The sequence below is a fragment of the Ovis canadensis genome, chromosome 20 (genome assembly GCF_042477335.2).
Source record: "Ovis canadensis isolate MfBH-ARS-UI-01 breed Bighorn chromosome 20, ARS-UI_OviCan_v2, whole genome shotgun sequence".
Lineage (NCBI taxonomy): Eukaryota > Metazoa > Chordata > Mammalia > Artiodactyla > Bovidae > Ovis > Ovis canadensis.
In genome coordinates, this window is record NC_091264.1 from 44,586,802 (window position 1) to 44,612,940 (window position 26,139).

General features: G+C 42.8%; 1 protein-coding gene and 4 non-coding genes across 5 annotated transcripts; 4 read left to right on the forward strand and 1 right to left on the reverse strand.

The window, feature by feature from the left end:
- Positions 1 to 1,970: 1,970 nt before the first annotated feature.
- GPX6 (glutathione peroxidase 6) lies at positions 1,971 to 8,736 on the forward strand. The gene is made up of 5 exons (XM_069563753.1): positions 1,971 to 2,057; positions 4,406 to 4,559; positions 6,390 to 6,507; positions 7,683 to 7,782; positions 8,530 to 8,736. Exons 1-5 carry the CDS (start codon positions 1,971 to 1,973, stop codon positions 8,734 to 8,736), a joined length of 666 nt encoding a protein of 221 aa, XP_069419854.1.
- Positions 8,737 to 16,318: 7,582 nt separating this feature from the next.
- Positions 16,319 to 16,390, forward strand: TRNAA-AGC (transfer RNA alanine (anticodon AGC)). Its single transcript has one exon. It is a non-coding gene; the product is annotated as a tRNA-Ala (tRNA).
- A 501-nt stretch (positions 16,391 to 16,891) lies between these two features.
- TRNAT-CGU (transfer RNA threonine (anticodon CGU)) lies at positions 16,892 to 16,965 on the forward strand. The gene has a single exon. It is a non-coding gene; the product is annotated as a tRNA-Thr (tRNA).
- Positions 16,966 to 19,721: 2,756 nt separating this feature from the next.
- Positions 19,722 to 19,794, reverse strand: TRNAM-CAU (transfer RNA methionine (anticodon CAU)). Its single transcript has one exon. It is a non-coding gene; the product is annotated as a tRNA-Met (tRNA).
- Positions 19,795 to 23,653: 3,859 nt separating this feature from the next.
- Positions 23,654 to 23,735, forward strand: TRNAL-AAG (transfer RNA leucine (anticodon AAG)). The gene has a single exon. It is a non-coding gene; the product is annotated as a tRNA-Leu (tRNA).
- The last annotated feature ends 2,404 nt before the right edge of the window (positions 23,736 to 26,139 follow it).

Sequence of the window (26,139 nt, forward strand, 5' to 3'; positions counted from 1 at the left end):
TTATGAGGAATATTGGAATAGAAACCTGGGCATATGGGATTTTAGACCATTTGGCTTACTGATAAGGTCTCTTCTGAAGTGTCTCCTCACCACTCAGGGGCTAGTTATTGCAAAAAGAGCAAATATAAATCACCTCAGACAGTGAAGATTTAGTTGCAACAATTGATGATCCATGTGGAACCAGAGCGAGGACTCTGTGGTAAGAGTCAAGAGTTTACTTTCATTTCACCGTTACTAACCTGTGACCTTTGAGATGTCACTCTCTCTCTGAGCTTCTGTTTTCTCATGCAAAAAGATAAACATATGGATGAAAAATAGTCGCTTAAATGTTTCAGGCCTTGGGCTGAGTTCTTTACAGTTAGAATCACATTCCATTCTCAAAGCAGCCCTAGGAGGTAAACATTGCTACTACCCTGATTTTACAAATGAGAAAACTAAGGTACAGAGACATTAACTTTTTCTTAGATAAGGAGCTAGTCAATACCCTTACCATCAGTATATATCATAGTCTAAGGTTTAGCCATTTTTAAAAATGAGAATGGTGAGAGGCCAAGGAGCTCTGAATGTGTGTAGGCCTGTGTCAAGAGGAGGACACTTTCGCATGGCTGCTCCAAATGCCTGAGGACCTGCTTGGCTGGATCGGATATCAGCGAGCAGGCCACAGATTATAAAAGGTCTTAGAGAAGAAATTTGAGATAACAGAAAGCTTATCTTCCAACAGAGTTCATGAGAATTCAACCCCATCCAGACTTCAGTTTCAGGAGCAGAGAAAGCCTTTTGTGTGAACCTGGAAGAGGCAGGGCAGATGGAAGGGACTGGATGTAAAAGGGCTTAGAACCGAAGAGGAAGAGGGTATCACTTCAATAAACACGGGAGTTCAGTAAAGCTGGGCTGTCAGAGAAAAGCTGGAGGGGAGTGAGGATGGGTGGGAGAAATAACTCTGACTCTTCACCAATTCAAATATTAATGCTTCCCAACAAATTTCAGATTGTTACCTTTTTAGGGCCTTACTAGAAATAGTTTTATGGAGTAAGTGGGGGTAGAGATGATTATTTATAGTGAATGAAGCTTAGTCAAGCCCAAGGCAACCAAGGAGGATTCTCCTGCTTACATACCTAGTCTTGTCTGACTCTTTGCGACCCCATGGACTGTAGCCTGCCAGACTTCACTGTCAATGGAATTTTCCCACCAAGAATACTGGAGTGGGTTGCCATTTCCTTCTCCAGGGAAGTTCTTTAACTCATATTTTAGAGCTTTCTCCTAGATAATTTGCCCTGTGAATGTGTACCCATCATTTGTGTTACTCCTGCATTAACAAGCCCTTCTCCAGGGGACAGGTTCAAGAGTATCTGAGACACTCAGGCCCCCACAGCTGGACTTCATAGTTAGAAAATACAGTGTGCTGTGGACTAAGTGATGAAAGTTTGAGGGGACAGGAAAAAGGACTAATAGTCATGTGGGACAATGCTTTTCAAACTTTAGTTTGCGTATAAATTACACGAGAATCTTGATTTTAAAAAGCGGATTCTGATTCAGTGGTGGTGTCTTTACTTCTTGGGTGCAGAGTTGGCACCTGGGAACTGCCAGGCACTTGGAGAAGGTAGAGACGGTATTTCAAGTTCTGAAGGGGGAAGCCTCCACCGTCACCTGCGAAGATACAGGTGCCAGAACCACCAGTGGGTGGCCCGTCAGGGGGAGGTACTGGGTGCACTGAGCCTTCAGGGCTTGTGGTCTGGGGCGGGACAGTGACGGGGCGGGGGTGGGGGGTGGCGGGGGGAGTGGGTGGGGTGGATGTTGGGCAGAGGGAAGAAGAGAAAGGGGGAGGGATCGCAGGGTGGAGGGAGGTTTGCCCATGTGTTATGCTTCTCTGTGATTGGAGGATGAATCTTCAAACTGGTCCCTGCCAGGAGCTCAAAAGGGGTTGACATCCCTGGGGATCTGAGACTTGCCTGGAACTCCTAGTTCGAGCCATGATCCTGCAGCTCTGGGCCTCCTGTCTTTTCCCACTGTTCCTGGTCAGCTTAGCTCAGCTGACTCCGAAGCAGCAACAGATGAAGGTAAGTGTCCTGCAGGGAACCCAGGTGGATTCCAGCACTGATGGCAAACTAGGCTGCCAAGGAAGCCAGGAATTCTCCCTTCTTCTCTCCTAGGAAGGACGAGATCCATCTCCCCAGCCTTTCCTAACTGACATCTGCCATTGCCACTGCTGTTCTCTGAGGCAGAGGCTCTCCTAACCTGCCTGTCTTTACGTGGATCATCTCCCCTTAGCCTGGTGGGTCACTGGGCAGAAAGTGGAAAAGTGGATGAAGGATAAAGGCTGCTCTCCCTGCGTTCTGTTTTGCCACTTGCCCCCGGTGGCCGCTGGATAGCCCACAACCCATCCCCTCCACCCTGGTCTGGAACACTGGTCAATCTTGCAGGTCCAGGAAACAGGGATGTGAAGCAGTAACTGTATTGAGAAGGAGGCTGAACTGGCAGCTCTTGGAGAAGCTGAAACCCCTAGGGCAGGTGGAAAAAGAAGCTGGTGCTGAAATGTGCCCTAAGGAGTTCCAGAATCAGGAAAGAGGGGCTTTTTTTTTTTTTTTTTTCCTTTCAGGGAATAATAAAAGGCAAAAGGCAAGGAGAGTTGCTTGCTGATTTTAATTTCAGGGGAAGTGATGTGGCAAGAGCTGAGATCAGAGTAAGATCTTTGCTTTTAAGTCTTGGTACTGCTCCAAATCACCCAATGCTCCCCGCAACCCCAGGAAAAATGTCCACATTTGCTGTCAGTAGCACCCTGTTAAAGGTGTGTATGTGTGTCTTAGGATGCAAAGTGGCCACTGAAGTAAATGACTTGAGGCAACAACTTTTAAGTTTAAAATCGGGCATATTCATTCAAAACCACAGCTTCACTGTGACATTAAGCTAGATATCTTTTATTGACCCCTTTCTTTCCTCTCTAAAAGTTGGAGAAACTAGTACAGTGATCCCCAGATTTCAACTCACATAGGTATCACCTACAAAGTTTGTTAAAACACAGGTTACTGGGTCACACCTCCAAAGCTTCTGATACAGTAGGTTTTAGTAGCGTCCAAATTTGCTTTTCTAATTTGTTCTCAGATGATACTTGTGCAGGTCCTTAAACTACACTCCAAGTGCTCTATTATTGGGTTCATGTGAAGTGTAAAATGGTGTATATAACATGAATCTATTATAAATGTAATATCAAGACTGGTAGCTGTAGTAAGATCATCTCCCTTCTCTGAAATTAAAAAAAAAAAAAAACAAAAAAAAACACCAGCATCCATTGAGGGCCATCCACGTCTGTGTCAGCAGCTGCTGCCTGATTGGGTGTGGAATTTCTGCTGTAGAATATTATCTTGTGAGTAAAAGGCTGTGTTTTAGGGTACCCTGATCTCTTCAAACAGACCTAAGCAAATTGGAGCGGAACTGAAAGCCAAGAAGGAAAGATCGGGCTCTTCCAAGCCGCAGTATTCTTGGGATTCTACATGCCAGTTCACAAGGTGGCATCCATACATGATAAAGAGAGCCACAAGTTGTTGAGGCATTTTAGCTTTTTGTTCCAGATCCTGTTGGCTTTTTTCCCTTGCCATGCTTGTAGGTAGGAAGTCTGTTCCCTTTGCTTCCTATTTTACACAGAGATAAGAAAGGGCACTGAGGATGAATTTTGTAGGTACCAATAAGCCCCTACTGGCAAAGCTTTGGAAAATGCCTCTGGGATCTAGAGGAGAAACAAGTTATTTGCTGGGCTCTGGGGGAAGGAAACTACAATGTGAGAACATATGGATGAGAAACTTATGTAAAACGTATTTCTGTTGTGAGAAACTCTGCCAAAATCTGTTAAAAATATTTGTGAAGAGATATGATGACTAGAATGGGGTGTTAGGATATGGAAGAGAGTGCAGGTAAACTGTAAACTGTCAATTGGAGGATGGCAGTAAATTGTATAAAGATTCCAGGAATAGGAAGATGATTACAAAGTGCTTGTCCCACCATTGCAAAAAAAGATTTTAAATTAAAAAATATAAATTCTAGTTGTGGCATTGTTGTTTAGTCGCTAAGTTGTGTCCAATTCTGTGATCTCATGGACTATATATAGCCCACCAGGCTCCTCTGTCCATGGGACTTCTGAGGCAAGAATATTGGAGTGGGTTGCCATTTTCTTCTCCAGGGGATCCCACCATTTTTGGGATCAAACCCGAGTCTCCTGCTTGGCAGGCGGATTCTTTACCACTGAACTACCTGGAAAGTCCCAGTTGTGGCATTAGCCATAACTAAAAATATTACTTGGAATATTACTTCCAAAGCTTTCTTCAGTTCTTAGAGTTTCAAAAAGTCCACAGATGTTAGAGATTATCATTTGCTTTATAATCACATCACTATGGTTATTTTTGTTATATTTCAGGTGGATTGCTATAAGGGGGTGACAGGCACCATCTATGAGTATGGAGCCCTCACCCTCAATGGTGAGGAGTATATCCAGTTCAAGCAGTATGCGGGCAAGCATGTCCTGTTTGTCAATGTGGCCACCTATTGAGGCTTGACAGCTCAGTATCCAGGTAAGAACTCATGCTTCAACTCTCTTGGAACTAGCTTTGTCAGATGGCCATAGTCTAATTCCAGAAAGTGAGAGTGAAGTCGCTCAGTTGTGTCCAACTCTTTGTGATCCCATGGACTGTAGCCTACCAGGCTCCTCTGTCCATGGGATTTTCCAGGCAAGAATACTAGAGTGCGTTGCCATTTCCTTCTCTAGGAGATCTTCCTGACCCAGGGATTAAACCCAGGTCTCCTGCATTGTAGGCAGACCCTCTACCATCTGAGCCACCAGGGAAGTCCTAACTCCAGAAGGTTTTGCTAATTTGTTACTGGGAGGAAACAAGAGGCTGGGGGAAGGTAGGTGATCATGTGACTCTATCCTCTATATCCTGTCACTGCTCTGCTCCTTAGAAATGCTAGGAGAATTATCTTGGGATTTGAGAACTAAGATTCTCCCAAAGATTTAGCAAAGACCACCAGGAATGTATCTGTATTTGAGTTTGTTGCTCAATGTTCTGAGGGAAAACATATACTGTAGGGAACCATGGGGCTTCTCAGTAAGAAGATGTTATTAATAGAAAGGACTTATCTGAGGATCTGAGCTTGTGTTAGGCGATTTGGGGAGGGGGTCGAGGGATTGAAGCTTGGTTCTGGATTGGATGCTGTCAGGAAATGAGGAAACAGGCACAGTGGAGTGATTGGTATCTTAATCACATCTACAGAGTAGGAGGAATAAAGCAAGGATAAACAAACAGCAGTCACTTAGATTGGTAAGAATAGGGTGATACTTGGTCATTTTTGTGATTTGAATAATGTTCATGTTTTGTCTGGTAAAACATCACTTGTATGATACTGATCTGTGAAACTGTTTATGTTCAAGAGGAGAACAACAAGCTCTAGCTATAACTCCCAGGCCAGAATCTAGCTTTCAGGGGCTAATTTTATCTTTCTCACTGGTAACTTCTGGTAACAGGAGAGAAGATTGACCTTTGGGCCTCTGGAAAAATACCCTTGGGTTCTGCAGGCACTTCCAAATGGCAGAGAAGAGGAAACGTAGTTACCATCTATGCACTGTTTAATTGGAGTGAAGGCTAAGAGGAGATGCCAGCAGATAGAGCTGAGTCTGATTATGACTGGCTGGTGCTGGTCATGAAGTCAGTAAATCTGAACTGAAAATCGCTGAAGTTGGAAATAATGGCACGAGTCCAGACAGACACTGGGAAGCTTCCTGATAGTGGGAAAGAGCAGTCTGGAGTTTGTAGCCTTAGAATCCCAATGAGTCTTTCAGGGAAATGGCAGCATTTAGGTCACTGGAACTGATAAAAAGAATGCTCTGGAGTTAGACTTAGCATTTCTCTGATTCCCTCTATAACTCCCAGGTTAGGGCACCAAAGAGTGCTCCTGGGAGGGTGACTGGAGTGTAGCATTGTGTCACCATGGGGCAGATGGTGGGAGGATGGGGATAGAATGTCCATTTTGTTTGCCATTCCTTAAAACATTTTTTGATCAATCAACTAAGGCAGGCAATGGCATTCAAATCTGACTTCTCTTCAGAATCAAACGGGACCGCCCCCAACACACACAAATACAACAGTCTAAGCAATCTGTGCTTTTAAAGAAGGGCTCCTATTGGATGACGAAGTGGAGCCACTTATGGGAACTTCTGCAAAAGGAAAAAGGCAGCTGTTTGGATGTGTTCTGGAAATCTGTGTTCTAGCCTTTTGCTCTGTTTCCTCCAACTTTGTGATCTTGAACCCTTCCCTTCATAGTCCTCGGCTTATTCATGAGATAGACAGATACTGCTTTTACTGCTCAAGACAGAGCTACCCATGCTGTTCTCCCTCTGCTTACAGAACTGAATGCACTACAGGAGGAGCTGAAGCCTTTCGGTGTAGTTGTGTTGGGCTTTCCCTGCAACCAATTTGGAAAACAAGAGCCAGCAAAGAACTCAGAGATCCTTATGGGGCTCAAGTAAGTGCCTGCTTGGGACCCTGCGAGACTGTGTCAGAATTTTCCTTCCACATTCCACCTAGAGCTTCTCATTCTGGAGACTTCTGGGGTGATTGACAAATTAACTGGTTCAAGAACATCATTTTGATGCCTTGAATTCAATTATGCCCTGCTGGTAGTGCTCAACAATTCTCTCTACCTTTGAGTTGTTTAATGATAAGACTACAGGAAATCTAATGAAAAAGCAGCACATGAAAAAGGAGAAAACCTGGGAAATAGAGATGAATCAAGAATTTTAACCTTAAAATATTGCTTTCCAATTTTCTTTTAAAATACTTTTTATTGGAGTATAGTTGATTTACAATATTGTGTTAATTTCAGATGTATAGCAAAGTGAATCAGTTATACATGTACATATATCCACTCTTTTAGATCCTTTTCCCATATAGGTCATTACAGAGTATTGAATAGAGTTCCCTGTGCTATACAGCAGGTCCTTATTACTTTTCTATTTTATATACAGTAGTGTGTATATGTCGATCCCAATCTCCCAGTTTATCCTTGGTAACATTGGGCTTCCCTGGTGGCTCAGATGGTAAAGAATCTGTCTGCAATGCAGGAGACCTGGGTTTGATCCCTGGGTCAGGAAGATCCCCTGCAGAAGGGAATGGCAACCTGATTCAGTATACTTGCCTGGAAAATTACATGGACAAAGGAGCCTGGTGGGCTAGAGTCCATGTAGTGGCACTTAGTCTGATAGGACTGAGCACATGACCATAGGATCCTTTTCCACATCTGTGACTCTATTTCTGTTTTGTAAATAAGTTTATTTGTACCATTTTTTAAAGATTTGATATATAAGTGATAACATATATTTGTCTTTCTCTGTTTGACTTAATTCACTTAATTCACTGTGATAATCTCTAGATCCATCCATGTTGCTGTAAATGGCATTATTTCATTCTTTTTTATGGCTGAGGAATATCCTGCTTCCAATTTTCTTGGAATTCTCTATTGGCTCCTTAAAGCACATGCATGAAGTCCTGATTCCCAAGGACCACTCTTTCCTCATCTTCCCTGTCTACAACCTCTCTTTCTTTATCTCTAATTTTACTTTGTGGCCAAATTGTGGTGGCCATTATTATCCACCCTTTTCTTAATTTGAATGGTCTCAGGATTGTTCTGCTTCATTGCAGGTATGTACGTCCAGGTGGTGGCTTTGTTCCCAATTTTCAGCTCTTTGAGAAAGGGGATGTGAATGGAGAAAAAGAACAGAAGGTCTTTACCTTCCTGAAGGTAAGTAAGGATAAACCTGGGAAGAATTGGTCAGGTAGGTAACAATGCCCTGAAAGCACGGGGCTCAAGTCTAGGATTGAGTTTGGGCTCCTTGGAAAGAAATTCTCAGATAAGTTCATGGATGGTGGCAATATTTGTTGTGAAGCTTTAGCTTCAAGTAATGGAAACATATAAATATGATTGCTCTAATATAGACTAACTTTCCTTACTGAATGGTAATGATTCATTTATTCAACATTTATCAAATCTTTAGTTATATGCAAGAACTGTGCTATACAATGAGTTAACAAATGTTAATAGGGCATAATTTCTTCCTTGAAAGAAATCATATCTAATGAGGGAGACAAACACAGAAATAGGTAATAAAGAGGGTCACAGAGTATTAGAACCACAGAAACCCACAACAGAAGGACCCCTTTTTTTTAGCTAAAGAAACTGAGGCTTTAGAAGTGTTATGACTTACCAAAAACAAAAAACAATAGTCTTTCTTTGAAGCACTATGATATAATCATGGGATTGAGGGAGAAACAGAGAAAGGAATAAACTTTTCTATTTGCTATCATACTAACTCTTGGTTTTTGATTGTACTGGTAATGATGTATTGAAATGTCTATGGTTCATTAGGAGCATGTCAATTAGTTAATATACTGAAATACATACTGTTGAGTAGACATTCTAGGGGTGGGGATAAGACGAGACCACACAGAAACAGAAAAAACATTGTCAATTTCTCTATCTCTGCTCCAGAACTCCTGCCCTCCAACCTCTGATCTTTTGGGCTCATCAAGTCAGCTCTTCTGGGAGCCCATGAAGGTCCATGACATTCGCTGGAACTTTGAGAAGTTTCTAGTGGGGCCTGATGGTGTCCCTGTCATGCGTTGGTACCACCGGGCTTCAGTCAGCACAGTTAAATCAGACATGCTGGAGTACCTGAAGCAGTTCAAAAGCGAATAGGAAGGGCCAGACACCGTCAGAAGTTGCCCCCCATCTGAAGAACATGTTTAAGGATCCCATCTTTGACCAAACCATCCTGTTCAGCCCAAATATGTGTGTGTGTGTAAGAGAGAGACAGAGAGAGACAAATAAGGAAAAGTAAACCTGTTTCCCAACTCTCTGATCTCAAAATATCAAATTTTTTTCCACTCCATTCCAAAGGAAAATCATATTATAGATTGGGACTACCCATATCCCTAAAAACGCAATATTCAGAAGTCCATCCTTTCTCAAGGCTGAAGGTTTAAGAAAAGAAGAAACTGGCAGCAAGACTCTCAGCATCTCCTTAATAGCCTCTTCTCTCCTCCAAGACAGGCATGCATTGTTAAATTCTTCCTCTCCCTAGTTAGTTTCCATTTAGTTCCCTGACACTCTGAGTTCTCTTGTAGGATCTCTGAAGGCAGAGTGAGAGCAGAAACTTCATCTCACATGAGCGGAGGGGCATCTCCATGATGGTGGGTCCCAAAGCCCCTGTGGGCAGGACCCAACCAGAACCTTCCTTGGTGCCTGTCCCTTAGTGCATTCAGGTCATGGCACCTGGGCAGGGATGTTCCTTCATTCGAAATGATGGGTTTCTCTCCTCACCCTTTAAACTCATCCTTATCACTGTCTCAAATTAAAAAGAATTCCGCAGCAGCTGGTTTCCCGTGGTGTTTTTCCAGTCCTATATTATGTGTGGAGTCATACCACTTCTTCCTCTCACTTTATTTCTGCTTCCTTAAGTATCTAGCTCACCTAGCTCTTAAGTATTTTGTTTTTCTCATAAGTGCTCTAGACCTTTTTGTTGGCTCATCCAAAATCACTGGGTGGGCCTGGCTGCACAGAGTCGCTGTGACACGAACACGGAACTCTTGGAGTCAGCCCCCTGTACTTCCTCATTCAGATCCCCTGGGGAGTCCTTTCTTGAATCTTCTTTCTCTCTCAACAAATATGCATACATTTTTGTTTACGAAATTAATTTCTGTTCGCTATTAAAAATCTAAAAACACATAAAAGTAGAAGACCCCAAGGACTGTAGCCCAGCAGGCTCCTCTGTCCATGGAATTTTCCAGGCAAGAATACCAGAGTGGGTTGCCATTTCTTACTCCATGGGAACTTCCTGATCCAGAGATCAAACCCACATCTCTTGCATCTCCTGCATTGTCAGGGGGATTCTTTACCACAGAGCCACCTGAGAAGCCTGTCCTTGGTCATAACCCACAGGATTTGAGACACCATCCATCTTTTACTGGGCACTGTGTTATTAGGGCAGTGACAGGATTGCAGAACCAGCTACCAGTGGTGTTGAAAAATGTGTGCTTCATTTCTTAGTTATCTTGAAATCTCTGCAGTTCTTGAGAAACCCCAAGGACCTGAACAGTCCTCAGAAGGGTTCCAAATCTGTCACTATTTTCAGATCAGAATATTCAAGGTACAGGAAGTGGGTGGAGGATAATGGGATGATACAATGTATAAAATCCTCTCAAGATACTGGTCCAGCCCAAACCAGGAAACTAGTTGGACAAAAGTGGATGCCCCAGGGGAGCAACATCCCCTGTTCCACAGTGAAGACCTAAAATGATGAAGGCAGAGAACTGTGGCTTGACCTGAGTCTGTTACACTTGAGTGTCTAGGAGGTTTCAATCCTGCCACTGCTCTGGAAAGTCCAGAAGTCATACCCCTTATGCCCTCCAGTGGCTGGCCCTGAAGAGAAAAAAGAGAGGTTGTTTGCGGGATAGCCAAGACCAGAGAAATGAAAAAAAAAATTCCCTTGCACTGGGAGATGAGGGCAGGTGAGAGACAGGTGTGAAAGCAGCAGTTCTGATCAGAATACTGCTTCTGATGACAATGATGGTAGTCTTTATAAAAAGAAAAGATCAAGAGATACAACTTTCCACTTCTCCCTTCCTCGCCAATCCATGTAACAGATCTTAGCCCCAGAGAAAGCCCCTGGGAGGGGCAGACTGCCCAGGAGGGTCTCAGGAACTCTAGTCTGTTACAGCCAGCAGTTAAAATTTGACTGTGACTATCATGGTGATCATCATTTTCATTACTGGCACTACTACTGCTGTGAATTTTTTATTTTTTTGAACCAGAGGTTCGTACTATCTATAATGGAAAGACCTGAGCTAATTGGTTCTAAAACCAGTGTGGTCACATGAATCTATTACCAGAACACACCATCCAGCAGGCATCTAGAATAGGTAAGGCTCTGCTAATCACAAAACCTTTGAGGAGAGTCCCTGGGGACAGTGTTCTAAAGTCCCAGAGAACCAGGACTCAGACCTTCTCAAACTGTCCTTTCCCAGTTTGTTAAGCAGCCCATCCCTGGAAGTAAGGCCCCAATACAGTCTCTCCCATGAGAGATGCTGCAGAGATGTGGTATTTTCCCTGTGGACTGTGTGATAGGCTTTGAAAGTCCCCACGGTAGTTCTGGAAGCTGAATTCCCCAAACCTGATAAAGAGTAGCCAAAGTCTCTTCCACAGCACATTGAATTCTGTGATCTCATGAATACTCCTTGACTTGGCTTCAGGTCCCAGTAGACAGAAGCTGAGACTAGGATTCAGGTACACATAATTTATTGAGAGAGTAGTCTAAAGGAAACCAGTGAATAAAGATAGGGTAGGGGAAAGAGAGATGTAAGGATGCAATTTCTGATGGAGTTTAGCTTCAGATAAATTGCACTATAATTATTTCCACCGTGAAGGAAGAGGGATGGACTTTTGTAACTCATGTCCATCAATCATTGGCTATGGGCTCTCCCTCCGACCCCAGAGGAATAACGAATGTGAGACTGCTCCCCTGCTGCTGCTGCTGCTGCTAAGTCGCTTCAGTCGTGTCCGACTCTGCGACCCCATAGACGGCAGCCCACCAGGCTCCCCTAGGTTAAAGGAAATTCTCTGAAGAAGATGGAGCTGAGGATAAGGAGACTTGGCTTTGGAACTGTGACGCCCCTGAGAACAGTCTCAGGTTTGCCGGGGGAGTTTAGGGGTCAGCGAAAAGAAGTTACATTTCTTGTCCGCAACAGGAAAACAGAAGAGTTCCCCTCCCCACTCCCAGTCCCCTCATCTCTGCTGCTGCTGCTACGAAGTCGCTTCAGTCGTGTCCGACTCTGTGCGACCCCAGAGACGGCAGCCCACTAGGCTCCCCCGTCCCTGGGATTCTCCAGGCAAGAAAACTGGAGTGGGGTGCCATTTCCTTCTCCAGTGCATGAAAGTGAAGTGAAGTCGCTCAGTCGTGTCCGACCCTCAGCAACCCCATGGACTGCAGCCTTCCAGGCTCCTCTGCCCATGGGATTTTCCAGGCAAGAGTACTGGAGTGGGGTGCCATTGCCTCATCTCTAACCACCTGGAATTCGAGGCCCCACCTTTTAAAGAACCTGTTGTAAAAGATATGGAAAGAAACATCTGTGCGACAGACGCCCTTTTTCGCGGAATACGCTCATGGCCTTAATTCCCAAAGTTCAGGGCTGGGATCCGTGATGCGCATCTTCGTACCCACCCGGGCTCTGCGGGTTCCCACCCTAAGGACGGAGTCTGGACCGCTCCTCGGGTCTCTCCTCCCCTGTCCCGGGCCTCCCTGCCCACGTCACCTCAGTCGTCTCAGCTCCCGCCTGTCCTTGGGGCCCCCAGACCCGCCCCAGCTCCCACGCGGGGCCCGCTGGGGACGCGCAGCTACGAACCTGTGCGCAGCGCCCCCTGGGCCGGCTTTCTGCTCGTGCCCCCCAGGAGTGGGAGGGGATGCGACCGAGGGTGGACGGCACCGGGGCCGGGGAGGGGCTCGCCGCGGGGTGCAGGGATGGTAGAGGGGAGAAGGCCTTACCTCTTCTACGAGCTGATTTTCAAGACTACCTGAGTCCGAGAGAAACAGAGGAGGACAAGAAGTCGGGGGGGAACTGAAGTGAACAGTCTTTTTCCGGGTTGGACTTTTTCAAGCGCTCACCAAATTTCCTGAGGCGGAAGCTGCCGAGGTTCCTGCCGACCCCTATCCTCACTCCCACCTGCACACCCGTCTCAAAAGGCTCCGGGTGGAAAGGTGTCACGACAGATTTTGACTGTGCTCTTGAGAATGACAGCGCGGGATTTGAAGAGAAACTGCACGGGCTGACACCTGTAGCTGAAGGAAGATGGCCCTTGGGTCCAGCCCCTGGGCTCCACCCGAAAGATGCAGGTTCCTCCTCCCACCAGTCTGGCACCTTCAGGTACCTCAAACGAGTTACTTTATCACATATGGTCCGTTATTTCCTGCAGATCCTTGAAGGTTGTTGTTGTTGTTGTTGTTTTAGATTACATATATTTTAAAAAATACATATATTAATAGTCGCTATCACTTATTTCCTAGCCGCGACTTTCTGTGACTCTTTTCCTTGGGATAACAGAAATATCCTTGTCTAATGCTCCAGCTGCCTACTACTGTTGCTGTCCTATTTTTCTGCCTTCAACACGTTCTAGAAAGTGAAGCTTCTCCCTAGAGCTGGCATAGTACAGCATAGTTTCGGAAGGCAAAAGAAAAACAACTGGATTGTAATTGTTTAGACGCTAGGTCCTGTCTGGCTCTTTTTCGAACACATGGACTGTAGCCCACCAGACTCCTCTGTCCATGGATTTTCCAGGCAAGAATAGTGGGCTGGGTAGCCATTTCTTTCTCCAGGCAATCTTCCCGACCCAGGGATGGAATCCCCATCTGGTGCATTGCCAGGAGGATTCTTTACCACTGAGCCAACAACCGGATAGTTGTTCAGTGACTAAGTGGTGCCCGACTCTTTGTGACCCCATGGACTGCAGCTCTCCAGGCTTCCCTGTCCTTCACTATCTCCCAGAGTTTGCTTGAACTCATGTCCATTGAGTCCATGCAACCATCCAACCATCTCATCCTCTGTCACCTGCTTCTCCTCTTGCCCTTCTCCAGCATCAGGGTCTTTTCCGATGAGTTGGCTCTTTTCATCAGGTGGCCAAAGTATTGGAGCTTCAGCTTCAACATCAGTCCTTCCAATGAATATTCAAGGTTGATTTCCTTTAGGATTGACTGGTTTGATCTCCTTGCAGTCCAAGAGACTCTTGAGAGTCTTCTCCAGCACCAGAATTCCTAAGTATCAGTTCTCCATGGCTCAGCCTTCTTTATGGTCCAACTCTCACAGCTGTACATGATTACTGGAAAAACCATAGCTTTGACCACAGGGACCTTTGTTAACAAAGTGATTTCTCTGCTTTTTAATATACATTGTAGGTTTGTCATAGCTTTTCTTCAACGGAGCAAGCATCTTTTAATTTTGTGGCTGCAGTCACCATCCACAGTGATATTGGAGCTCAAGAAAATAAAATCTGTTACTTTTTCCACTTTTTCCCCATTTATTTGCCATGAAGTGATGGGACTGGATGCCATAATCTTAGTTTTTTGAATGTTGAATTTTAAGACAGCTATTTCACTCTCCTTTCCCTCTCATCAAGAGGCTTTTAGTCCCCCTTTGCTTTCTGCATGAGTGGTATCATCTGTATATCTGAGGATTTTATTTTCTTGGGCTCCACAATCACTGTGGATGGTGACTGCAGCCATGAGATTAAAAGACATTTGCTCCTTGGAAGAAAAGCTACGACAAACCTCTACCAAACCTGCTAAAAAGCAGAAACATCACCTTGCCAACAAAGGTCCCTATAGACAAAGCTATATTTTTTCCATAGCTTTTGTTGATATTTCTTGATTCCAGCTTGTGAATCATCCAGCCTGGCATTTTGCATGATAAATACTCTGCATATAAGTTTAAACATGGTGATGATATACAGTCTTAATATACTCCTTTCCCAATTTTGAACCAGTCCATTGTTCCATGTCTAGTTCTAACTGTTGCTTCTTATCCTGCATACAAGTGTCTCAGGAGGCAAGTAAGGTGGTGTGGTATCCCTATCTCTTGAAGAATTTTCCAATTGGTCATGATCCACACAAAGGTTTTAGTGTAGTCAATGAAACAGAAGTAGATGTTTTGTTTGAAATTCCCTTACTTTTTCTATGGTCCATTGGACGTTGGCAATATAATCTCTGGTTCCTCTGCCTTTTCTAAATCCAGTTTGTACATCTGGAAGTTCTTGGTTCAGAAGTTCCAGAACTTCCTCAGTTTTGGAAGTTCACATACTGCTGAAGCCTAGCTTGAAGGATTTTGAGCATTACTTTGTCAGCGTCATCTATTGCTCACTGGGAGAAGACATCTTGATTCAGTTCAAGTGTACTTGTTACTAGATTTGAGAAAAGTTTGGAACCAATCACTTAAATGGCATAAAACAAGAAAAAAGTTGAAACACTCACCCCAGTTCCTCTAGTTTGATGGGTAAAGCAATGTATGTTCTCTCTAGAGAAGAACAAGGGATTTTGAGGTAATTTCAATGAAAGAAAAAATCATCCCAATGAAACCATTGGCTACATTTTTGTTCCCTTAGCTTTCTCCACTCCAGTACTCTTGCCTGGAAAATCCCATGGACGGAGGATACTGGTAGGCTGCAGTCCATGGGATCACTAGGAATCAGACACGACTGAGCGACTTCACTTTCACTTTTCACTTTCATGCATTGGAGAAGGAAATGGCAACCCACTCCAGTGTTCTTGCCTGGAGAATCCCAGGGATGGGGGAGCCTGGTGGGCTGCCGTCTATGGGGTCGCACAGAGTCGGACACGACTGAAGCGACTTGGCAGCAGCAGCAGCAGCTTTCTCCCACCGTATTCTACAAGGCAGAGAATCTGTGATCAGTTCCTGGTGTTCAGTCACTGCTCCCAAAGTTTCCTGCCCATTCAAACAATGGAGCCATGACAGCAATCAAGAGATAATCGCCCTATTTTAAGATGTTGTGGTTACTTGTATCTTCTAGCTCACCAGTCTTTCAGGCAACATTGATGATCACAAAATGGCCCTAGATTTTTCTATGAATGAAATCACAGTGACTGTATGGAGTCTTACTCTAGCCAAAATACATGAGATTTTAGAACTTTTATTCAACAAGTGTCTGAGTAGTTTGTTTGGGCACTGGTCTCTCAAGTCAAACTTAAGCTCAGGAAGTCCCCAGGGTCTTTGAAAGACGTCATAACCACTCTTTATCATCCTCAGAGAAAAAGCTGGGGATTTTTATATACTGGCCACCTCCTCACTCACACCCAGTAATTCAATCATCTTGTCTAGAAACAAGTTGTTCAGATTTCTAATTTATCAGTGGCTTGTAAAACAGAAATCTTAACTGACCTTTCCTAGTTTACAAATTTCCTCCCTAGTTACTTTGTTACTACATTGCTCTAAATTTATAATCTTCAAAGCAATAGTTTCTTCTTTAAGGTTGTAAGGAATCTTCCTTAAATCAACTATATCCCTAGAGTAGAACAGAATAAACCACTGCAAGTCGATAGATGTTACTCTAGTTTCTAGCTCTTCATACTCTTGTAGAGCCAAGAGCTTCATGTGAGGAGGGCATATGCATGGACAAGATTCTCCAGAACACAGCTGAGTTGTACTAGACTAGGGCTCTTGAAAAATAATGCAGATAGCTATTGCCATTAAACATTTTCCACAAAGTAGGTGACATTGTAGGGGGTGTAGCTCAGTGGTAGAGCGCGTGCTTAGCATGCACGAGGCCCCGGGTTCAATCCCCGGCACCTCCAGTTAGGACTTGGCTTCTTGTGTAGCAATTCATCAGTACTACTCAAAATGGCTTTTCGATTTTCCTACCTGTTGAAACTTCTCACTCATAACTCGTGCTGATTTGCTCAAACTTATTTGTCAACCTTCTACTTTTGTAATTGGAGAATGTTGCTTTACAATATTCTGTTGGTTTCTGCTGTACAACCATGTGAATCAGTCGTAATTATATACATATCCCCTCCTTCTGGAACTTCCCTCCCTTCCCCGTAGCCTTCCACCTCCCATCCCCCACCCTTCTAGGTTATCACAGAGCTCCAGGCTGGACTCCCTGTGTTATATAGCAACTTCCCACTTTACCCATGATAGTGTTTATATATGTCAATGCTACTTTCTCAATTCATCTCAGAGCCAACTACAGGGTAGTGCTTTTTTTTTTTTTTTCCTTAGGCTCTCCCCACCCCTGCTCCCTACTGGAGCAAAGTAAAATGAGGTAGATTTAACTCTCCTATAGATGCTCAAGTGGCTCTATGGCTTAGTTGGTTAAAGCGCCTGTCTCGTAAACAGGAGATCCTGGGTTCGACTCCCAGTAGGGCCTTGCCTTTTTGCTTGAAGGTAGGGCAAATTCCTAAAAATTTTATTTTGGCTAGTTAACTGTGTCTTCTTACTAATCCTCCACAAATTCTCAACCAAAGTTAACAGCCCTAGAACTCTATCAGATACAGTTACAGGTTGTTTGATTGCAACTGCTTCAGATTCCTTACTTTTAAAAAGAAGTAAATTCTTAGGAGATGACAATTCAAATGCAAACCACCTAATACTGCATGTGACTTTATATCTCAATCACTTTTCAAATAGGTTTTGCGTTAAACTGTGGTAAAATGTTTTTGATCACCTACAGTGTGTTACTGTTTGAAGTATCCAGACAGAAAATATGTATAAATCTCTCTAGACTTTAACAATCTCTAGCTCTACAATTGATTTCATTAAATAAGATAATGAACAATGAATCTATTACTAGCTACAAAGGAAAATTAGGATGTTTGCAGGGTCGTGCTTGACATTTTGAAGGGAACATGAGGAAGAATAGTATATTCCCATGCTCTCTTAAGGAAAACATTAGAGTATTTCAGGAATGATGATCAACTGGAAGGAAAAATGTCTTAGATACAAACACCCTAGAGCTAGGACAAAGTCGCTGTGAAAAGAGCAAGCTGGAGAATTCTGCCAGATATCTAAAGAAACTTAGATTCAGCCCTAGAGACTTATGGAGCTTCCTTATCTTTTTGTCTCCTATTGATTCACCAATTAATTCAACAATGTAAGCTGCTGGTTTTTTATATACCAGGCATATTTCTGTCTTTCTTTCCTTTTATTTTCAGTTACATTTTTCCCCATATTATGGGAACTTTTAAGATCTACTGTCTTAGCAACTTTTAAATATGCAATTCAATATTGTTAACTATAGTCACCAACCTGTGCATTACATCCCCAGGACTTATTTATCTCATAAATGGAAGTTTGTACTTTTTGACCACGTTCACTCATTTTGTCGGCCACCCCTCATCCCTGCCTCCAGTAACTACCCCAGGAATATTTCTAAGGGCAGGAAATACAGTAGCAAACAAAGCTAACATAAAGCACTGCTGTCACGGATCTCACATTCTGCTGGGGGTGACATGAAACATAAAGAAATTAATATATAAAATAAGTAAGCATGTAAGATACTGATGAAATCTGTGGAGAAGAATAAAGCAATGTAAGAGTATGAGGACAACATAGGATAGAGCTGGACTACAGAGTGTCATCTGTTCTTTAATAAAATCACTGACATGTTAACTTTTTAATTTTTTAACTTTTTAATGAGAAATAGTTACGAAGTGGCTACTATTATTACTCTAAGAACTTGAGTAGCAATATTAAATAGAAAACTGATGCCCCTCCCCCCAACAATGCCTGGATCTCACTTCTGTTCATTTTGAGAAGGAAATGGCAACCCACTCCAGTATTCTTGCCTGGAGAATCCCATGGACAGAGGAGCTTGGTGGGCTACAGTCCACGGGTCGCAAAGAGTCGGACATGACTGAGCAACTTCACTTTCACTTCACTTATTTAACTAGTTCCCACTGCCTGTACTCAAATCTCAACTGTTCCAGTTATTAGTTACGGGAGCTTTTGTAAATTGCTTTCTCTCAATGGGCATCACTGTCCTCATGTATAAAAGAGAAATAGTAATAAGCCTACCTAATAGAGTTAATGGGAGGACTTGTGGAGTAAATACACATAAAATATTTTAGAAGGATATATAGCACATAAAGAAGCAATCAATAAAATGAAATAAGAATTGATTATACACAGAGCCTCACTCATTCCAAATCTGGGTGATTTAGGTGATGATATTTGGAAGTTTTGAAAGGACAAGATTTAGATATGTTGATGGTGAAATGAGTTAAGATGGGAAAGATTGGAATGGAGTGAATATTTTTTTCATGTGGCACAAGTGTGAATCTTTGGGGACCAGCAGGTAGACTATGGTAGGTGTAATTATGTCTCGCACCCCCCACCCGGGGATGCCCATTTCCTAATCTCTAAAACCTGGTGAATATGTTATCTTGCCAGGCAAAAGGAATGTGATTAAGAATCTGGAGATAGGGAGATTATCTTGGATATTTGGATGGCTCTATGTAATCAAAGTGTCCTTATAAGAGGGTGGTAGCTGGGTCAGAGTCAGAGAAGGAGATGAGACAACAGAAGCAGAGGTCAGAATGATGTGAACACGAGTCAAGGAATAGGAGCATCCTCTAGAAGCTAGAAAAGGCAAGGAGTGATTTCTCCCCAAGACCTCTAGAGAGAGGGCAGCTCTGCTACACCCTGATTTTAACCCCAAAAGACCCATTTCAGACTTCTGAACTCCAGATTGTAAAATAATAAATTTATGCTATTTTAAGGTGATAAATTTTTGCTAATTTTCTAGTGCAGCAAAGAGACAGTTAATCCAGATATATGGTTATAGGCAACATATTGAAAAACTGCTTTGCTGCCTAAGGAACCTGCTGCTACTGCTAAGTTGCTTCAGTTGTGTCTGACTCTGCGACCCCATAGACGGTGGCCCACCAGGCTCCCCCGTCCCTGGGATTCTCCAGGCAAGAACACTGGAGTGGGTTGCCATTTCCTTCTCAGAAATCAGCTAAACTTCTTGAAGGACTACAGCTCCATTTATAATCCCATCATGTTGGCTGGGAGTTAGTCCTGGGGCCTAGATTTCCCACAGAACTTGATTGGTGGGATAGGGAATTTTGTTTGTTACCCTGCTTCTTTCTCAAATGCAAGTTTGTAGGAGTGACAAAACTACTGTGCCTTCTCTGAGGCTCGAACTCAGGACCTTCAGATTATGAGACTGACGCGCTGCCTACTGCGCTAAGAAGGCTCTGAAACAAGAAGGTTTCAGTAGAAGTATTGATTCTCTTTCATGTTTATACAAATTTTCTGAGAAGTTATATTTTTCAAACAGTGCAAGATAAGAGTATGTGCTGTGGCATATTTACTGTTGTTCTGAGTATGTCACAATGGTCAAAATTATTTCAGTATTTCATCCTTGAATAAATATGCAACACGGTGAAATTTTTTCTCCCACAATGCTTTTAAATGGCAACCCACTCCAGTATTCTTGCCTGGAAAATCTCATGGACAGAGGAGCCTGCTGGGCTGCAGTCCACAGGGTGGCAAAAAGTCAGACACTATTGAGCGACTAACACACACACACACACACACATGCTTTAAATACCACTTACTGCTGGCAGACATCAGACTTCATTAGATTTCACCTGCCCTACTTCACAACTACGCGTGTAGAAAGTGGCATACAAGGGGCCTGAGTTGGGTCCACAGGCAGGAAGATTTCCAGACTGAAACAGTGAGGGACACAGAAATATGCTTAGCTCTGCTGAGGGCGAAGCTGGAGTCTCCTTATCTAGCTCTGCATCTTCCTCGTCTGCCAGTATTCCCCTTAAAATCCATGTCTGACCAAGTCCATGATCTGAAGGCCTTTCTATTCTGGCTAGAAGTCCAGAATAATGTAAACAGAGGCGAGATAAGGTGGAAGAAATGAGGTGAGATGATTGAAAATGCAGAAATAATACACTGGATTTCAATCTGGCAAAGTGAAAAACGTCCTAAAATAGATATTGTAGGACTGAAGTGTAAATCTTGTGTGTGCCATCTATTAAGTTAGGAAAAATAATTCACTTGGTTTTTCTGAGAATATGTCAATTTTTAAAAACTTCATTATCTGTAAAATAGGATATTTCACAGTATTATTTAAAAGACTGAATGTGACACACAAAAAAGTTGTTCAATGAATACTAATAAATGATACAAATGATGATAGCAAACTGTACTGAGTGCATATTACGGGCAAGGTACTCTTATATGTATGTTACATGTAGTGGCCATCTATCTATCACTGTAGGCAACTTTTATTATTGTCATATCATTTACATATGATAAAAGTAAGACCAAGTAAGTTTAAGTGACTTGCCGATAGGCTTGTGGCTACTCAGTAGATGAGAAGCAGTAGAACTTGGGCTCACTTAACTATGACTACTATGAAATCACTCGTGTTCGACTCTTTGTGACCCCATGGACTACATAGCCCACCAGGCTCCTCTGTCCATGGAATTTTCTAGGCAAGAATACTGGATTGGATTGCCATTCCCTTCTCAGGGGATTTTCCTGATCCAGGGGTCAAACCCCAGCGTCCTGCATTATTTATTGTCTGTCTTTTCTTCTAGAATATAAGCTCGACAAGGGCATCAACTTTGTATTTTCCTTGTTCACCGTTCCTGTCCCAGAACTTAAAATAGTGACTGGTACATTGTATGGTTTCAGTTAAGTTTTTATTGGATGAAAACCCCTACCTTAATGTATGGGTACTATACAACTGACTAAAATTTTACTGAGTACCTATGATGTGTCAAGCCCTGTGCTAGTAAGGTGTAGTGACAGAGTGGTTATCATCTGTGATTTTACAGAACTAACAATCACAGATAAAATTTCAATTTTCTACTGAACAGGAATATTTTATTATTGATAAAATGTTACGTGATTACTTCATTAAAATTCTACATAATTTAGTTCTTTTAGCAACTTTATAACAAAAGTTTATCTTCAAAATGCTGTACTTTTTACCCTAAGATCCCAAATATTTCACAAACTATTTCAGTTACTTTTAAAAAACATCCCTGTTCTTCCATCACGGATTTAGTGATGTCAGCAATAGTAGTAGACTGACTATATCCTAACTAGTCTCTACTTTCAAATTGCTCTCCGGCACTTTTCTTTGATACTTTTCCATACATTTTCTCTTTAACTAAAAAATATAGAAAGCCTTTGACTGTGGATCACAATAAACTGTGGAAAATTCTGAAAGAGATGGGAATACCAGACCACCTAACCTGCCTCTTAAGAAATCTGTATGCAGGTCAGGAAGCAACAGTTAGAACTGGACATGGAACAACAGACTGGTTCCAAATAGGAAAAGGAGTACGTCAAGGCTGTATATTGTCGCCCTGCTTATTTAACTTATATGCAGAGTACATCATGAGAAACGCTGGACTGGAAGAAACACAAGCTGGAATCAAGATTGCTGGGAGAACTATCAATCACCTCAGACATGCAGATGATACCACCCTTATGGCAGAAGTGAAGAGGAACTAAAAAGCCTCTTGATGAAAGTGAAAGAGCGAAAAAGTTGGCTTAAAGCTCCACATTTAGAAAACGAAGATCATGGCATCTGGTCCCATGACTTCCTGGGAAATAGATGGGGAAATAGTGGAAACAGTGGCTGACTTTATTTTGGGGGGCTCCAAAGTCACTGCAGATGGTGATTGCAGTCATGAAATTAAAAGATGCTTACTCCTTGAAAGGAAACTTATGACTAACCTAGATAGCATATTAAAAAGCAGAGACATTACTTTGCCAACAAAGGTCTGTCTAGTCAAGGCTATGGTTTTTCCGGTGGTAATGTATGGATGTGAGAGTTGGACTGTGAAGAAAGCTGAGCACTGAAGAATTGATGCTTTTGAACTGTGGTGTTGGAGAAGACTCTTGCGAGTCCCCTGGACTGCAAGGAGATCCAACCAGTTCATCCTAAAGGAGGTCAGTCCTGGATGTTCATTGGAAGGACTGATGCTGAGACTGAAACTCCAAAACTCTGGCCACCTCATGGGAAGAGTTGACTAATTGGAAAAGGCCTTGATGCTAGGAGGGACTGGGGGCAGGAGGAGAAGGGGATGACAGAGGATGAGATGGCTGGATGGTATCACTGACTGGATGCGTATGAGTTTGGGTAAACTCCGGGAGTTGATGATGGACAGGGAGGCCTGGCATGGTGCGATTCATGGGGTCTCAAAGAGTCGGACACGGCTGAGCGACTGAACTGAACTGAACTGAATCTCATTTTTCTTAAAAAAAAAAAAAAAAAGACCACTTCTTCCCTGTATAGAATATAATCAGACCTTTTGAAGAATTACACACCACTTCCCCTGATCATAGTAGGGCTCACTTAAACGGTGCAGCATATAATGGATCAGGCTGTTCAGCTAGAGGATGAGCGGTCTGGAGACAGTGATTAGGTGGGGGAGTTGACCCGGGGACTCGCCAAGTTCGCATAGATGAGGTTGGAGCGGGTAGAACAAGTCGTCTCTGGGCTTGGAGAGTATGCTACACCACGTACTGAAAGCAAACTGATCCCCTCCCTGAGCTTTGTAAATTAAGACCATGATCACATTCAGCGAAAAGCAGGTCGGTTTGCGCGGTTGTTTTCTTTAGTAAGAAATCACACAGACACACAAACTCTGACCCAAGTTCCGTGTGAGCGGGGAGAAGAGCGTCTCTGTTTTCTAGGTGAAGAAATAAAAATCACTTCCCACTGCTGACTCCCAAACGCAGTTGACAAATTGGAGACTCCTGATCTCTGCATCTCGAGTTTCGGTGGGTGCTGTGCCGGCGATTTCTAATTTTTTTTTTTTTTAATGACTAATTCGAGTTTATGACTTTGAGTTTGAGGGATGTTATGCATTGGCTGCGTCTCCCTTTACTTTCGAGTATCAGAAAAGTAGCACAGAAGGCAAATGTGAATCTCCCTAAGTAGGAACCTGTTTGCGGATTTTATTCGTGGATGAGATGACAGAGTTGTATGTGGAGGGGGAAAATACGCTAGGAAAATAACACAGGCTTGTGCAAGTCTTTTCAACTGCTAAGAAGAAGTTTGAGCAGCGTGCTTACGTGGTAGCGTGGCCGAGCGGTCTAAGGCGCTGGATTAAGGCTCCAGTCTCTTCGGGGGCGTGGGTTCGAATCCCACCGCTGCCATCTCTATTGCAGACCCACTTCTTTAAAGCAGTCGTTTGACCCCTTTAAAAGCTTCTACGGAAGAGAGTATGTCAACTGGTTTTGAAATGTTCTTACAGATTTAAGAAATAAACAAAAATAAGAAATAAGCAGAACTTTGATAGTAAGTTATTAGCTAAGCAGAAATTGGTTGATAGTTATTAGGGTGTTTTAATTGAAAATCAGTCTTCATCCGACTTCATTCCACTCCAGCACTGGATTCTGATTCCTCATGCAAACATATAAGGAATGATAAGTTAAAGGTGTGCTTTTTGCTTACAAACCAGAAGAAGCCTATTATTTTTCTCATATTTTGCACTTTTCAAATCTATTCTATTGCACCTTGCCTTTAGTTCAGTTCAGTTCAGTCACTCAGTCCTGTCAGACTCTTTGCGACCCCATGGACTGCAGCACGTCAGGCCTTCCTGTCCATCACCAACTCCCAGAGCTTACTCAAGCTCATGTCCATTGAATCGGTGATGCCATCCAACCATCTCATCCTCTGTCACCCCCTTCTCCTCCCACATTCAATCTTTCCCAGCATCAGGGTCTTTTTCAGTGAGTCAGTTATCATCATGTGGCCAAAGTATTGGAGCTTCAGCTTCTGATCATTCCTTCCAAAGAACACCCAGGGCTGATCTCCTTTAGAATGGACTGGTTGGGTCTCCTTGCAGTCCAAGGGACTCTCAAGAGTCTTCTCCAACACCACAGTTCAAAAGCATCAATTCTTTGGTGCTCAGCTTTCTTTATGGTCCAACTTTCACATCTATACCTGACTACTGGAAAAACCCTTTGACTATAGGGACCTTTGTTAGCAAAGTAAGGTCTCTGCTTTTTAATATGCTGTGTAGGTTGGTCATAGCTTTTCTTCCAAGGAGCAAAAGTCTTTAAATTTCACGGTTGCAGTCACCATCTGCAATGATTTTGGAGCCCAAGAAAATAAAATCTGTCACCATTTCCAATGTTTTACCATCTTTTTGCCATGAAGTGATAGGACCAGATGCTGTGATCTTCGTTTTTTGAATGTTGAGTTTTAAGCCTCCATTTCCATATCAGCATAGAAATAGCTTATTTTTCTTTTGTCTCAAAAATATTCCATGTTATGGATATATTTTTATTTAACAAGCCACATTTAACAATATAAATAACACAAATAAATAATATCCGCATTTCATAAGTGTGTATTATAGAAATTTCTGAAAATACAGTTGCTAAATTAAATATGTGTGATGGTAATTTTGGTGGTTCTTGTCTTAGTCTTTCCTAAATGTTACTAATTTATCCCCAGAGAGCCAAGGAAGGGCTTGTTTCCTTGACACCATGACCCACATAGAACATTGCTGTGACATTGAGAATTAACAGCCATTAAATTCTTACAAAGCCCCAGATATTGTCATAGTTCTTTTATATTCTCAGTAATGTATAAGAAAGTTCATATTATTATTCCTATTTTATTAAGAGAAACAAACTGAGGTTATAACCAGTTAACCTCTTGTCTGTAGGTGGAGGAATCAGAATGTTACTACTGTAGGGCAGACTGAAAAAATGATCCTTCAAAAAATATTTCCATCCTAATTTCTGGAAGCTGTCAATATTACCTTATATGGCAAAATAAATAAATAAATAAAAATGAGCGCGTCTTTGCAGAGGGAATTGAGTTTGGGATCTTGAGATGGGGAATTCATCCTGGATTATCCAGATGGAGCTTGAATGACATGCCAAGTGTTCTTAAAGGAGAGAGGCATAGGGAGATTATGGAACAGACGACGATGTGAATACAAAAGCAGAGGAAATGCAACTACACATCAAGGAAGGCTGGTAGCCACCAGAAGCTGGAAGAGACAAAGACAGATTCTCCCCTACAGCCTCCACAGGGAGTATGACCCTGTCAGAACCTTGATTTCTGCCCAGTGATACTGACTTTGGACTTCCGACCTCCAGAACTGTGGGGAAATTAATTTCTGTTCTTTAAAGCTACTGAGATGTGGTAATTAGTTACAGGAGCCACAGGAAACTCATACAATGACTGCAAGTGCTAATAGGCAACACTACTACAATTATTTTTGTTTAGTCTGCTTGATAGAAAATATTATTTCATTGTAATTCTTTAGTTTGAATGTCTCTGAGAAACTCCATGAACTAGGACAGAGGAAAGGACTGGATTAGGAAGGTTTCCCACCCTAGAGAAGGAAATGGCAACTCACTCCAGTATTGTTGCCTGGAGAATCCCATAGACAGAGGAACTTGGTGGGCTACAATCCATAGGGTCAGAAAGAGTCCGACTCGACTGAGCTGCACAAACACACCCGCACACCTTTAGCTACTTGCCCTCGGTGAAAGAACTCTTATCTAAACTAATTCCGGAAGCAGGAGTTTTCCTTTAGCT